Source organism: Nerophis ophidion, linkage group LG21 (assembly GCF_033978795.1).
Source record: "Nerophis ophidion isolate RoL-2023_Sa linkage group LG21, RoL_Noph_v1.0, whole genome shotgun sequence".
Classification (NCBI taxonomy): domain Eukaryota; kingdom Metazoa; phylum Chordata; class Actinopteri; order Syngnathiformes; family Syngnathidae; genus Nerophis; species Nerophis ophidion.
Window position 1 is genome coordinate 11,716,422 of NC_084631.1, and position 14,862 is coordinate 11,731,283.

At 44.0% G+C, this 14,862-nt stretch overlaps 1 protein-coding gene across 3 annotated transcripts; it reads right to left on the reverse strand.

Moving 5' to 3' along the window:
* Positions 1–7,983: 7,983 nt before the first annotated feature.
* LOC133539771 (uncharacterized) lies at positions 7,984–13,741 on the reverse strand. Of its 3 annotated transcripts, none has more exons than XM_061881933.1 (6): positions 13,316–13,737; positions 13,166–13,231; positions 12,941–13,012; positions 12,832–12,882; positions 12,583–12,753; positions 7,984–12,355 (listed from the first exon to the last, which is right to left on the reverse strand). In XM_061881933.1, exon 6 carries the CDS (start codon positions 12,159–12,161, stop codon positions 8,214–8,216), a length of 3,948 nt encoding a protein of 1,315 aa, XP_061737917.1. In that variant the 5' UTR covers positions 12,162–12,355; positions 12,583–12,753; positions 12,832–12,882; positions 12,941–13,012; positions 13,166–13,231; positions 13,316–13,737; the 3' UTR covers positions 7,984–8,213. The 3 variants fall into 3 exon arrangements, with proteins under 3 accessions (XP_061737917.1, XP_061737918.1, XP_061737919.1); XM_061881935.1 differs by having other exon boundaries at positions 10,074–12,355; positions 13,316–13,741; XM_061881934.1 differs by having other exon boundaries at positions 12,583–12,706; positions 13,166–13,738.
* Between the last annotated feature and the right edge of the window lie 1,121 nt (positions 13,742–14,862).

Consider the following 14,862-nt stretch of genomic DNA (forward strand, 5'->3'; position numbering starts at 1 on the left):
ATTTGTATTCAGATACGAAATGGGTGATATCTGCTTATTTCAGCTAAAAGAAAGAAGAGACGGAAGCCCTTTCTCGATATTTTCATCGTTATCTACCGTGGATTGGGAAGTTTTAAGACTGGCAATGCCCGATTTCCTGTGGCGTGATCCTTCACCGGTGGATAAACGCGTAAAAGGAAGCTTGTTTACTTACCCGACGATGGATGAGTTGAATGAGAGAAGAATTCTGTTCAGCGCTACCTGGGAGACGAAATCTTCAGCCTCGGGTCGTTGGTTTTTACGTGCCAGTCTCCGTGCTCCAAAAATCACCGGTACCTATACGGCTCAGTGGACCGAGCCCGATGTCTTTTCCCTGGAGTCTTTCAACGATGAATGCGGGGTGTTTACACCGTTGGTGGTCGTACCCATCGTGGCATGGCGAGAGCGAATGGCGTCGATGAAGGAGAAAATAAACGACTTGTTCCGAAGCAGTCGACAATGGAAAAGCATGCTGACGACGAGAAGAAAGTTGTCCTTTGAGACCACACCCCCGACGGAGGACGAAAGGACCTCCCCCGCTTCAGTTTCAACCAATAACCTTCAAGGAAACACCCCCTCCTCCGACTCGTCCAATACCCTTTGAAAATCATAGCGTTAGTTTGATTGGTCGAGACTTTTTTTTCGACCCTCCCTATAAAAACAACCCCCACCCTGCAATTTTTTTTTCGACCAGACCATATTGGCTCCCTTTTTTGAACGCACGGATCTCAAACAAGAAAATGGCAAACAAGACCATCAGACGCGTAAAGACCCGTCTTATACCACAGGACGATTTCAAACCATCCGTAAACACGACTGATGAAGCAAACATGGCCGAGATCTTTAACCCTCCTGAAACGACGGCTGGATCGGAGGTGGTGAGCGACGATGAGACGTGTCGCTTCGGCAGATGTTTCTGCAGATGGGGGGTGAAAACCGACAACGCTACGCAGTCTTTGCCAGATGACGATAGGAAGGAGGAGGAAAAGGAGAATGACCTGATCATCATAACACCTCCGCCGTCCCCGCCACCACCCCCGTCACCATCCCTGTCACTCTTGGACCCCCCGTTGCACATCGATGATGAAACCGATGGGGGGAAGTGGTTGCTTTTCACCAGCACGGTGAAAACGGCCGTGTTTCATCTCCTCAACGAGGCCATCCGCCAGTTCAGGCAGAGCGAATGTTACGGTTGTCGGGTGAACCATCCGAGCCAGAGAAACCACCCGTGCCTGGAACCCTATGAAGAGGACTTTCTCCTGTACAACTACGACGGACTCATCAAGACTCTGCGTACGTCTAAATTCATTCAAGCCATTCAACGCTTGCTGATGCTTCGTCGCATCGAGGCTGAGGATTCAAGGGTCGAATCCTACGCCGACTCTCTGCTGTCTCAACTGAAATCTGAGAGAAATGTCTGGTGGGCCATAGATGACGTGTACAACGAGTTGGTACGGGGTGATGAAACGATTTTGAGACATCTGGATATGGTGACAGAGTGTTGGAATAATTACAAAAAAGATGGGTAATTATTGGAGAAAACTTGTAAACTCTATCGAGAACCACGCTGTTATTTACCCGTTGATTGACGCGATGGAAGCGTATGTTCTAAAACGAGACAAACCTCAAAAACTACAAATTATTCTTGATTATGCCCGCTCTAAGCCTACCTGGGAAGCTACCTGGAAATCCGTTGTCTCTCATGCTTTTGACTTTGACATTTTTGAAACAATTTTGAAGGAATGGTCTAAAGAAAAGTCTTTTCAACCTTCTCCTTATCACGTGTTCATTTTATATGCTCTGTTTGTTGATATGTCGATGTATCGTCTACGATGCGACATCCCCGTCAACGTTTTGTTTGAACTACAAAAACTGCACGAAGCGATTAAATTCACCTACGGTATACCTGTTTTACATCAAACCTTGATTATAGTTTATAGTTTATAGAAAAAAATTGTTTTAGATTCGCTGTGTGGTGTCCATGAATGAATAAAAACAAACTGTTTTAGATTCATTGTGTTGTTTCCATGAATGAATAAAATAAATGTGTACCAAGCAACACGAGTTCATTTCTCTTTGTCTTTCCACAATGGAGAAAGCTATGGAAAAAGCATACTATACACCCGCACACCCGGGTAGTTTTGGAGGGGTAGATCGACTCCGTCGAGCTGTGCAGGATGAAACGGGGCAACGTGTCACAAAAGAAAAAGTTCAAGAATATTTAACGGGACAGGACGCCTATACACTCCATAAACCGGTTCGCATTCATTTTCCAAGAAACAGAGTCTTTGTCCCGCGACCTTTAACCCAGTTTCAAGCCGACCTCTGTGACATGCAAGCCTTGGCTGAATATAACGACGGTTATAATTATTTATTAACGGTCATAGATGTATTTTCCAAGAAGGCCTATGTGAGGGTTTTGAGGAGAAAGACGTCCGTGGAGGTGGTTGAATCGTTTCAATCGGTGTTGGGGGAAAGTCAGATTCCTCGCAAACTCCAAACCGACGCGGGAAAAGAATTTTTTAACAAGAGTTTTCAAGCTCTGATGAAGAAACACAATATTGTACATTTTTCTACGGCCAGCGATCTCAAAGCTTCGGTGGTTGAAAGATTTAATCGTACTCTGAAAGGGAGAATGTGGAGATATTTTACAGCCAACAACACCAGGCGCTACCTAGACGTCTTACAAGACTTGGTAAAAAGCTACAATCACGGATATCACAGCAGTATTAAAATGAAACCGGTGGATGTGACTTTGGAAAATACCCCTCAAGTGTTTGAGAATCTCTACGGCTCATTCACAGCATTCAAACGCAAATACAAATTTGCCACGGGAGATATGGTGAGAATATCCAAAGTGAGAGGAGTGTTTGATAAAAAATATGAACAGAGTTTTACAGACGAGGTGTTTACAATAACACGACGTCTCCATCGATCTCCCCCGGCATACAGACTGAAAGATTTTGACGGTGAAATAATAGAGGGTTCTTTTTACGAAGCCGAGTTGCAGAAAGTAAAAGAGAGCGAGGACAAGCGCTATCATGTGGAGGAAATTCTAAAACGACGTACGGTCGGTGGCAAAAAACAAGTTCTAGTGCACTGGAAAAACTGGCCCGAAAAATTCAACAGTTGGGTGGACGCTGACCTCCTTACAAATGTATAAAACAATCTGATGCCTTTGATGAGCCTCACAGTCTAAAGATCATCGAGCATTATGGATCATTCCTGCAACGAGGGTTTTTACCTCACCTTACCCTCCAACGCCAGCCTCAACGTATTTAAAGAAAACAAAAGTTCCCATTACCAGATAGATTTAAGTCAACATATAGATTTAGCAGGCTCATGGGAGGTGGCCTTAACAGAGATTTCATACCCTCGCTCATGGTATAATGTTTCTAACGGAGCATTTTATGAATGGCTAAAGAGACCTCCACCGGTGGGACCTGAAAGCAATCCTGGAATGGGGATAGTTTACCGTCAAGAATTGAGAGGGGGATGTTATGAGAACATTACACGATTCATAAATGAACTGAATGAATCTTTACAAAAAATTGACAACGATGTGAGGATAGCCTTTGACGATGTTAAAAAGCGAATCTCCTATCAATCAGGGGGTCAAACTCATTTTCGTTTTTCCCCTTCCCTGGCTTACATCATGGGAGTGAAACCTGGAAAGTGGATCAACTTTGACCGGGGGTCGGCCCCCTATCCCGCGGATATAAACGCCGGTTTCTACCATCTCTACTGTTACAGTGACGTGGTGCGACCTCAGATAGTAGGCGACGCTTATGCTCCTCTTTTGAGAATCGTGAGTGTAGAGGGAGCTTACGGTGAGATTGTCACCAAGTGTTTTAACCCCGCCTACTATTTACCCGTCTCGAAAAATCACATTGAAAACATCAGGGTGGAGATTAAATCTGATCAGAACAAACACGTCGACTTCACCTTTGGAAAGACCATCGCGAAGCTCCACTTTAGACCCGTTAGAAAGTAAAACCAACAACAATGAGAATGAGTCAACCCATGCACGACCCTCTACGTTTAGTGGGTTATTACGAAAGCCAGGTGGGGGGTTCCCTCCCCGGTTTCACAGGTTCACCTGTGATGTACGGGCGTGGGATAGGCTCCGTGTTTTCCAGGTTGTTTCGTTTTGTATCACCTCTGGTGAAAAGAGGTTTTGCCCTGGTCAAACCTCATCTTAAAACAGCGGCAAAAAATATCGCTTCCGACGTATTCAGTCATGCCGTTGGAAAAATGGGTAGTGGGGTACAAGACGGATCAGGAGGAATAATGGTCCTGGCTAGACAACCCCGAAAGAGACCCCCGGGACGACGTCTCTCAACGAGTGGTAAAAAACGCCGTCATCTGGGGAGAAGAAAATCAGTCGGTAAAAGGTTTTCAAAGAGAAGGACCGTCGTTCCCTCACACGATATATTTTAAAAAAAAAAGAAAAAAGATGGCTCTTTTACATCAAAATTCGGCCGAATGCACGATGGCCGAGCTGGATTTATTTTCAGCTCCTATGACTCAGATGTCTATCGATGATAAATCCTACACAGAAGTCCTACCGCTATCCGCCATCACTGACGGGGGTCCTATTGAATTTTTCATCCCGGGAGAAGGTGAAAAGTACTTGGATCTGAATGACACATTACTTTACCTGCGGGTTAAAATTACCCGCGCCGATGGATCAAATATCCCAAACGACGCCAATGTGGGTCTCATCAATTATCCTCTAAACACCATCTTCAGCCAATGCGACATTATGCTCGGGGAAAGACTGATTTCTCAATCCAGCGCCACACACCCATACAGGGCGATAATTGAAACGCTACTAAACTATTCTGAAGCCACACTCAGAAGTCAATTCTCAGCCGGGTTATTCCACAAAGACACCGGCGGCTCAATAGACTCTATAGAAACAGCGAACGGACCAAACAAAGGACTCAACATCAGAGCCGGTTACACGGCTGAATCTAAAGAGGTTCAGCTACTAGGACCCCTCCACGCAGACATTCTTTTCAGCGAGAGACTCCTTCTCAACTCGGTGGATCTGAGGATCAAACTCACGCGTGCCAGCGACGCCTTTTGTCTCACAGGGGCTGCGGACGGTACTTTCCGTCTGAAAGTGCTGGGTGCCTCTCTCTTCACAAAAAAGGTCACCGTTTCGCCGGCCGTACGATTGGGGCACGCCTCGGCCTTACTCAAAGGAAACGCACTCTACCCTTTGTCACGGGTCAGCGTGAAAACCTACTCTATCCCTGAAAATTCCAGAGTATGCACCCAAGAAAATTTGTTTTTGGGCACGATGCCTAAATACATTGTTTTGGGTATGGTAAATCATGAAGCTTTCACAGGAAGAAGAGATCTCTCACCCTTTAATTTCCAGCATTTTAACGCAGAATACATCACCCTCTGTCACGCGGGAAAACAAATTCCCTCCAAAGCTTTCCAACCGCAATTTAACCAGGGGGCTTCGGTCAGAGAGTTTTACAACATGTTTACCGCTACAGGGAGGCATATGAAAGATTTACCTCTGTGCATCAACAGACAAGATTTTGAACGGGGTTATTCGCTGTTTGTGTTCAATCTCAATCCGGGAGAGGACAGCGACGCATTGTCTCGGGTTTCTAATGGCACTTTGAGGTTGGAAATGAGATTCAGAGTACCCTTACCCAACACGGTCACTCTTGTGGTTTACGCATGTTACGATTCTATTTTGGAAATTGATTCCAAACGACAAGTGCTGGTGGATTATTATTGACGACGGAGATGAATAACCATCAACTGGAGAAGCTTCTGCGACGAGTGTTGGGGAATGTTTTCTGTGGTGTATGGGCCTCCGACCAACTCCCCTCACTGACTCGCTCCTTTACCCCACCCTCCTACTTTATCGTCAACACCCACGAAGGACATCGACCGGGGGAGCACTGGTTATCGATGACTCTGGAGGAAGATGGGACCGCCACTTTTTTTGATTCTTATGGATTTTCTCCCGATTTTGATTACTACCCTCGGAGCATCTTGAACTTTTTGGAAAATCGTTCTGACCGTATATTGTACCACAACCTACAGCTTCAACACCCTTTGTCCACAGTGTGCGGTCAACACTGCGTTTATTATCTGCACCATCGATTTTGCGGACTGTCTTTTGAACAAGTTTTGTCTTTATACACAGATGATGTAGTAAAAAATGATCTTGAAGCATATACCCTGGTTAAAAAAATTCAATGTTGTACTAGCACGAATAAGAATAATAGTAGTCGTTGTGGCGTACAAGACGTCTGTTGTTTAGAAACTTTTTTGAACCGTTGAAATGAAAATGCTGTACACACTGCGTTTGATGAATAAAAAAACATTTTATTGAAACAAGAGTTTTGTCATCATTCATTCAAGGTTTAACCAATGTGGGGACAATGTCACTTTTCTACCTCTTCTTTTCCTCTCGGGGGATAGAAATGTTTCTTTTTCCACCCATTCTGATTCAAACTCTCCATCCGCTTTCAGACGTCTGTATTGATCTCGTGCTCTGGGGTTATGAATGGTCGATGTGGGGACATTTAGCTCCGTCAACGCTGTTAAAAATTTTCTCCAACCCTCAGGCGTGCGGGTCTGTGGATTTTTGGACCGTTGCATCAGGTGTTTCAGTAAATCGATCATATGAGATCCCTGCACCGGTGTACCGTTTTGAACAAACTCTCCTTTAGAGGTCCACCCCTTATCATTCTCGGATAATTTTTTCATAATGTACTCGGCGTTGTTACGGTCGCGTCGGGGGAGGATTTTCAGAACTTCGATCATCGTGACATCCTTTGACCCCCCGCCAGTATTCCGAGGTTTATCCTCCGGTTTATCCATCGGTTTATCCTCTGGTTTATCCTCCGGTTTATCCTCAGAGTCATTCCATGGTTCACCCCGCAAATCCTTGTGTAAAGTCAGAGTCATCCTTTTCTCCTCCCGTTGCCCCTGCTTCAACAGGCCGAGATATCTCTGCAGCAGGGTATCGTATATTTTTATTCTTTCATGAGGATTCATTCCGGGTTCGTTTAAGACGGCTCTCATTTTAACATCTAGATCATCCTCCGCCGAGTCTCTGATGGTCGGCTCCGGGCGAGTCAGACGATTTAATTGTTGGGGGGATAGGAGAAACAATTTTTGAGCCTTTTTCATCTTCAACCTTTTCCGCTCAATCCACCGATAAGATTCCCTATAAACGGTACGACGGTGGCCAGTAAGGGTAGAAGAAAACCGCCCGACTGTTTCATCAGAGTCTGGCGTTTGCGTTTCAGTCCAGTCCTTTTATCAGCCAGCAGTCGGATGATTTTCTTTTGTTTTTTAAGCTGAGCAAATTGAGACGGTGATAAGGGCACATTACCCTTCAGAATGTTTAAAGCAATTTCACACAGCGTCTGGATAAAGTCTGGTGAGCCGTGACTCAGAATATCTCGACGTTTTTGTGGTGTGGCATGGTACAGAGCTTTTAACATGGGACCGTTCCTCTTTACACGCTTTGACATTATGTTTTTGGCACGTAGACAACGGGCCACTGGTGCGGAAGCACGCCCGACCTCACTCTGTATTGTTCTGGACAGAAAGGTGTCAGGTCGACCAATAAATAGCCATGAGCATCCAAAGTAGCATCCGCAAAACTTTCCAAGAAAAAACTTTTTTGTGCGGGGAACATTTGCTGTGCCAACACGTTAATCTGCAATCTGTCCCGCGGATTCTTAAACAGTATCATATAATTACAGTTTAAGCTAATGGTGCGTGAAAATTTTCCCTGATGAAAAACATTCTGGGTCAGCATCATAACGCTCATATTTCTATGATGTCTATACTGCGTGAAAATTTTAACCACTTCGGGGTGATTTGAGGCTTGAAAAATAACATCGTCCAAAATCACCAAATGGGTCTGATCGTCCGGAAACAAGTTTTCATCTTCAAAGGAATCAGGCAGTCCTTCAACAAATTTTATTTTTTTATTCATCTTTTTTAATTCAGCATACATGGGTTGGAAAGATGTATAAATCCACACAATGTTGTCGGGTACAGAATTCATGACGTGTTCACAATTTTCCAATACACATTTTACAAAAAAAGTCTTTCCGCAACCACTAGGTCCTACAACCAGGCATGAAAAAGGTGTATGAAATCTGGGATCAAAGTCTACTCGTTCCATTTTTTCCATTTCCTCCCTAATACCCGAAAGGTAAAGTTTTCCCGTCGGGAAAGAGACGTCTTTTGTCATACACCACTCGAAAATTTTTTTCGAAAGACGAGTTATTTAAAAGGAACCCCCTTTTATCACGAACAATTTGGTGATGAGGGGTGTAGATCGCACCTGTTTTGTCTTCCTCCAGATAGCCCTCCACCAAATCTTTAACGCTGTCAAAGTTGACCCTCTCACAACACTCGCGGGTTTGAGTGATTCCTTTGGCACGCAGCACAGTTTTTTTACCCTGCAGGGTTTGGTAGGCATAACTCTTTGGACCGGCGGAGACGAATTCGTGAATGCTGTCTCCTCCCAACTCATCCGTCAAATCGCCTAGATAGGACCCCGTCTCCAGAGAAACTTCCCCCTCGTTTACCGTGTAGATTAAACTATCGGTGTCTGTGTAAAGAACTCTCTCTTGCAACCCCTCTAGGTAACCGTACATTTTCAAACGTGCGTAAGCGGTGGTAAAAGCAGCGACAAATACATTATTTGTGTTACCGGGAAGCACCACGCTGTTTTTACTGTATTGCCATTGCACCATAGCAATTTGCTCGTTGAGAAAGGAAAAATATTCAACCTGATATTTTCCTGAAAATACAAAGTCGAAAAATACTTCACTTTTTCTCACCAAGGTGGTCTGAGTTCTATTGCACCTCTCCGCAAACTTTCCCCAAAGGCTGTTTAAACAGAGTTTTGACATTTGTCTCTTGGCAGGGTTGGGGTCGATTTTTTCAGCATCCAGCTGTATTCCCTGATTTTCACGATATTCACGAATGTACTTTTCCCTGCTTTCTGCATCGACGGCTTCTTTGGGATACCCTGAAGCTTCTTGCTTACCCTTTAGGAAAGTTTGAACATAACCCGTAAAAACGGTTTCGCTCCGTTCTTCAAAGTGCCACACCTCCGTAATCTTACCGACTCTGTATCCCAACTGTAAAGCTTTGTTGAATTCGAGCGTGACCCAGACTCCCGTCAATGCCCTTCCTTCCTCATCATGTTCGCAGGGTTCCTGCTGGTTATTGTTTTCTGCGCATGTGCGGCAAAGTGTAAACACTAGTTTACCCTTGACCGTTCTGTAGGGTAGCACAGGGAAATAGAGACCTCGAGGAGGGTGAACAACGGCTCTGACCAGACCGAAATAGTTTCCAACATCGTCAAAATCCGTGTGGATGATGACAGGATGACCCAGGGGGTAAGGAAATGCGCTGTTGACGTACGGGTAGAGAGAGGTGACATCCTCATACAATACACGCTGGTTCTCACCCGCCGTGTGCCTCAAGCAAAAGGCGCTTGTCCTACCTCCATAAAGAGCGTCTCGAGGCATGAGAGGTGCGGGGTAATTGCGTGTTTTGAGAAAGTCTATTACCCTAGGATTTGATTTTTTCATTTCATTCCACTCGTGCTCTCTGATGACGATGATGTTGACCTTGTGGTCACGCTTTAACGCTTTCATTTTTTTCTCGGTAGCCTTGTGCAACTCCTCGAACGGTGTGTTTGTCAAAGGGCATACAGCACCGGGTTCGAAACACGTCGGGCATCCGTGATAAAAACACCCCTGAAATTCCCAGACGAATGGTTTGCCACCGATTATAGCAAACCCATCCACAAAGTATGCCCCCATCTGTTTTTCGCCTTTGTTTAAAGCATGCTGAATGAAAATACCACGACGATGCGACTCCCATTCTAACCATTGGATGCTGGTGTGTGAGTATTTTTTACACAACCCTCGGTAGTTATCCGGGGAAGGTATGGCTAGAGAACGCGGCTCGAGGAAATTAGTCACAAACACCTTCATGCAGGCCGAGGCTATGGTGATACGGGAGAAGGGGTCAACACCCGTCTCGCTCGTAAACTCGGCTCTAAATTTGATGCAACCCTCACGAAGAACATTGACGTCGTTTTTACAGTAGTGTACCGCTTGTTTTTGAAAATCAAAGACCTCGCTTTTCTCATTTTGATACCACGTCTCAAACTTGGTGCGTTCAACAGGTGTCATGCGTTCTACACCGTAATTGCTGATTGCGGGGTATTTTCCGACATAATTTAAATGTTCCTCCGAACTAAATTTGTGAGGAAAATACCCCTTGGACCAGCAATCACCGAGTCCTAACGCTTTTGGCATAGCGCTAAGCGGCATGGTAAGGAAGGAAAGCGAGTCAATGTATTTTTGCAAAAAATCAGGGTCTTTAAAACAGAGAACTTTACTCCCCTGCATGATAATTAAGGGTGCTATACCCAGCCGTACCATGCCTCTCAGAATCAAGTAACCGTCAAATCCTCTCGAATTGTGGGCTATAAATGTAGATTTAAGATAACGAGGTTTCCTGAAATGATTGAGGAAAACTGTAACACAATCCAGTCCAAAAGCACACCACTCTTCTCCTTGCAGCGTCTTGGTACAGACTAGAAAGGGAATGTGAGTGTGATTGTCATCGACAAACGTCTCAAAATCATAGAATATGATATTATCATTGTGGTTTACTTCACGTGGTTGGGGTTGTATATAGCAAAGATGTCGTGTTTCAGGTGTCTCTGAGTCACTGCGAGGTAGCTCTTCTTTACATATTTGACATTTTAACTTAGGGCACGTGTGTTTAGCGATACCTGTAGCCACAGGTACATCGTAAAATAGGTTGCATTTAAGGCATTTCTTTCGCCGATCGCAGTTGCTGACGAGTTTTTCCATAACCCGGTGTTTTACCCTGTGTCTGAGGAGACATGCAGGAGAACGACACCACATGTTGCAATCCCTGCAAAGCACAGTTTTCCCCTCTATTTTTACACACCCGTTTTGTGTACAGACCAAGCAATAGCCGTCGCATTTGTGTCTGTCGGGTTTGTCGTACCCTTGGTAACAGTAGTGACAAACGTGCGGTTTTGACAAAAAACCTTTAATGTTAATGATACCGCTGTAATGATTCTGAGATAAATACAGATACAACGGATTTTCTGATTTTGGGTAATCCGTCTCGAACCGTGAGAGGGGTCGTTGGCCCTCTTCTCTGAACAGTATGACAATTTTACGACGTACCACTTTTTCAAATTCACGAATATGACTGAAAGTGACGGAAGTCTGTTCGTCTAAGCCCGCTTTTCTCTGTATTTTTTCAGCCTCCGCCACAGCCTGGCTATCTGTAAATTCAGGATGTAACAGACTTGCTAGGCTAATGGCAAAACATAGTTGATTATTCGAGTTTAATGGATTGTAAAGATAACGAGCTTTTTTTCTGTGGATTTCATGTTCCAAAAGGGTTTCGATTTTTCTTCTTACACCACCTCGAGGGTTATGTATCACCTGGACCATCACCTGTATTTCTTCATCGTTCAATATTTCAACGTTTGATTGTACCAACAGATCTAACACATCTTGAAAAGCATTCATCACAGCCCCGGCATCGTTTCGAAATGTAAATGAAGTGTGTTGATTTGCACTTTCACCGGATAACTCCAATTGAATGATATCGCCGGGTCTAGCTTCCTTAGTTACCATCTGTGTCAGCTTTTTAAGGCTCCCCAAGACTCCGCGGTAAAATGTGGCGTAATCTGTTACATCGTTGTTTTGAGGAAAAGTTAAAACGCTGGATAGTTGTATATTGTTGAATGTTTCCCTCCTCAAGACATTTACCCCATCACCCCTCTGGGTCTCATTTGAAATTGATTGGTCAGCCGTTGACGGTTGGTTCTGCATGACCCCCACCACCTCCGAAAAATCCAAACATTCCCCCGAGGGTGTCGCCCCTCCCAACACCTCGTGATGCTGTGTAGAGGCTTGTGTGTTTGTGATTGAATTTAACACATTAATATCATCTTGCAAAGACGGATCATTGTTTGGTTCCCATTCTATCTGGTTGTTTGGATCTAAATGATGATTACAAACGTCTTCATCTTCTTCAATAACTACATCTAATTCAGATGGAACTACACCCATTATATTTCTCTAAAGAAAAAAAGAAAAAATAATTCGAATGGAACAGATATAACAAACCAGTATGTATCAAATCATGTCTGCCATCTTCATGAGAGTGCGAGCCAGTATACGATAGTACTGTTTCAGCCTTCTTCTGTTTCTATCATGTTTGTCGAGCTGGCGGGCGCATCTACGCTTCCTCCTGCGTTTGTTGCCTGTGGAAAAAAAAAAAAAAATTAATATATACCGGCTTTAACCACATGTGGCGCTGTCATCTCCACTCATGCAAGCATAGCCGGAAACAACCGCCCACCTCCGGAATCAGTCCCCGCCCATTCCCCTTAGGCGCGAAATTCATTTGAGCGAAAGACATTGGAATGAGAGGAGCTCTTTAAAGCTCCTGAGAATCTTAAAAAGCTTACAGAAAACGAGAAAAACTTACAGCGGGTGCCTGTTGGACATTCACCGTCGTTTTCGATGATTTCCCCACGGAGCAAGGATTCGATGTCTGGAGTCTTTGGCGCAATCAAGCCTTCTCCTCTGCCTGGAATGGCCGTTGACGGACCCTCCAGCGTTAAGGGAGACCAGTGAGCAAGAGATGTAAACGGAAAATCTGTAAGTAAATATATGTATATATGTATCGTATACCGCATGTTTTTTTTCTTGTAAAAATGAGAATTATTTGACTCACCAGACTGCGATTGGGTTAAAGGGATCGCGTTGGTCTCTTCCGGCGAATCCTCTATAAAACAAAATAATGAATACACACAATATTAAATAATTCGAAGGTTTAAACACACCTCGATAATCATCTTCCAACTTTGTAAGATCGATCAAACAAAGTTCTTCGTCTTTCACTTCGTCGTCATCGGCTGTTAAAAAAAAAAAAGGTATTACATCGTCGTACACGTGCAATGCTTTTAACGTTTAAATGCTTAAACGGAGTTAAACCATTGTCTAATAATGTGGTAAAAACGGAGGTAATGAAATGAATACAGTAAAAAAAAAAAAAAATCGGTACTTACACAAAAGGATTGGAGACTCTGTTAGGAGATCCCTTGGTGGTGGGTGAATTTCAACTCGATGTTCGACTGTTTTTAGTTCGAATAAATACTTATTATAGTAACATTAAACAGACGTGTTACAAGGAATGAAAAAAAAAAAAAAGAAATTACCTTTCATTTTGCAAATCGCGGTTACACTGTGTTCTGCTCTAGTTCTCCATCTGTTTAAATATGTTTTCGTGAGGTATGGAAGTTGTTTCAGACAATCGTAAACATTTAAACGGTCAAATGGGTGGCCAGTTGCTATTCATACGAAATTCTCAAGCTCCCATAAAAACTGAACCCTCCTTTGTACCCCAAACTGACCTGTTGATTCAAACGGTCATAAACATTTAAACTGTCAGATGGGAAGTCAGTAAAAACTGAACCCTCCTTTTGTCCCCCAAACTGACCTGTTGATTCAAACGACCGTAAAGACCAGTTGCTACGTGACACTGTGTTCTGCGATAGTTTTTTTCCATCTGTTTAAATATGTTTTCGTGAGGTACGGAAGTTGTTTCAGTGCGTACGAATGTGTGTGTGTGTGTGTGTGTGTGTGTGTGTGTGTGTGTGTGTGTGTGTGTGTGTGTGCGTGTGTGCGTGCGTGCGTGCGTGCGTGTGTGTGTGTGTGTGTGTGTGTGTGTGTGTGAAGTGTGTGTGTGTGTGCGTGTGTGTGTGTGAAGTGCGTGTCCACCAAAAACTTCCCAATCCACGGTAGATAACGATGAAAATATCGAGAAAGGGCTTCCGTCTCTTCTTTCTTTTAGCTGAAATAAGCAGATATCACCCATTTCGTATCTGAATACAAATCCAAAAGATCCCTCCATCCCGTACGCTTCCAAATCCCATTTCTCACGCAAAGATTCGGTCGGCGGCATCTGAATACGATTTAGAAACACTCGACTTTTTTGCGGAGCGTCAATGTAAGTTTTATTATTTTTATAAATCGAAACAGGCGTTTCACTAATCATGACCGAATCGAACAAAGTCTTTACGCTAACGTATAAAGCTCCAAATAATGACTAAGCCTTACACCGCCCTTATGTACCCCTCGTGTGTGTGTGTGTGTGTGTGTGTGTGTGTGTGTGTGTGTGTGTGTGTGTGTGTGTGTGTGTGTGTGTGTGTGTGTGTGTGTGAAGTGCGTGCGTGTCCACATCTCCACACGTAACATTCCCAGCCATCAATACATCGAAATCTGGAAGTTGTTTCAAACGATCGTAAACATTTAAACTATCAAATATATGGTCACATGCTGCTCAGATGACATTGCTTTCTTAAAAAAAACTGATCCCTCCTCTGTTCCCTGTCAGGTCTTAACTCCACCCTCTTCCTGGTTTAACCACTCCCACCGCAGGTCTTAACTCTTCCTGGTTTAACCACTCCCACCGCAGGTCTTAACTCCACCCTCTTCCGGGTAAGCCACACCCACTTGGCCTTGACATTTGAACCTGACCTTTGACTTTGACCTTTGACTTTGACCTTTAACCTTGACCCCTCATAAATCATTAACCTTTGAACTTGACCCCTCATAAATCATTGACCTTTGACCTTGAGGGTCATAAATCATTGTTTTATGGGGGGTCATAAATCACTTTTGACTAAAGGTAGGGACTTAAATTCTCTTGTAACACTCAATATGACAGTTATTTAAACATAACTCCTACACCACACATGAAAAA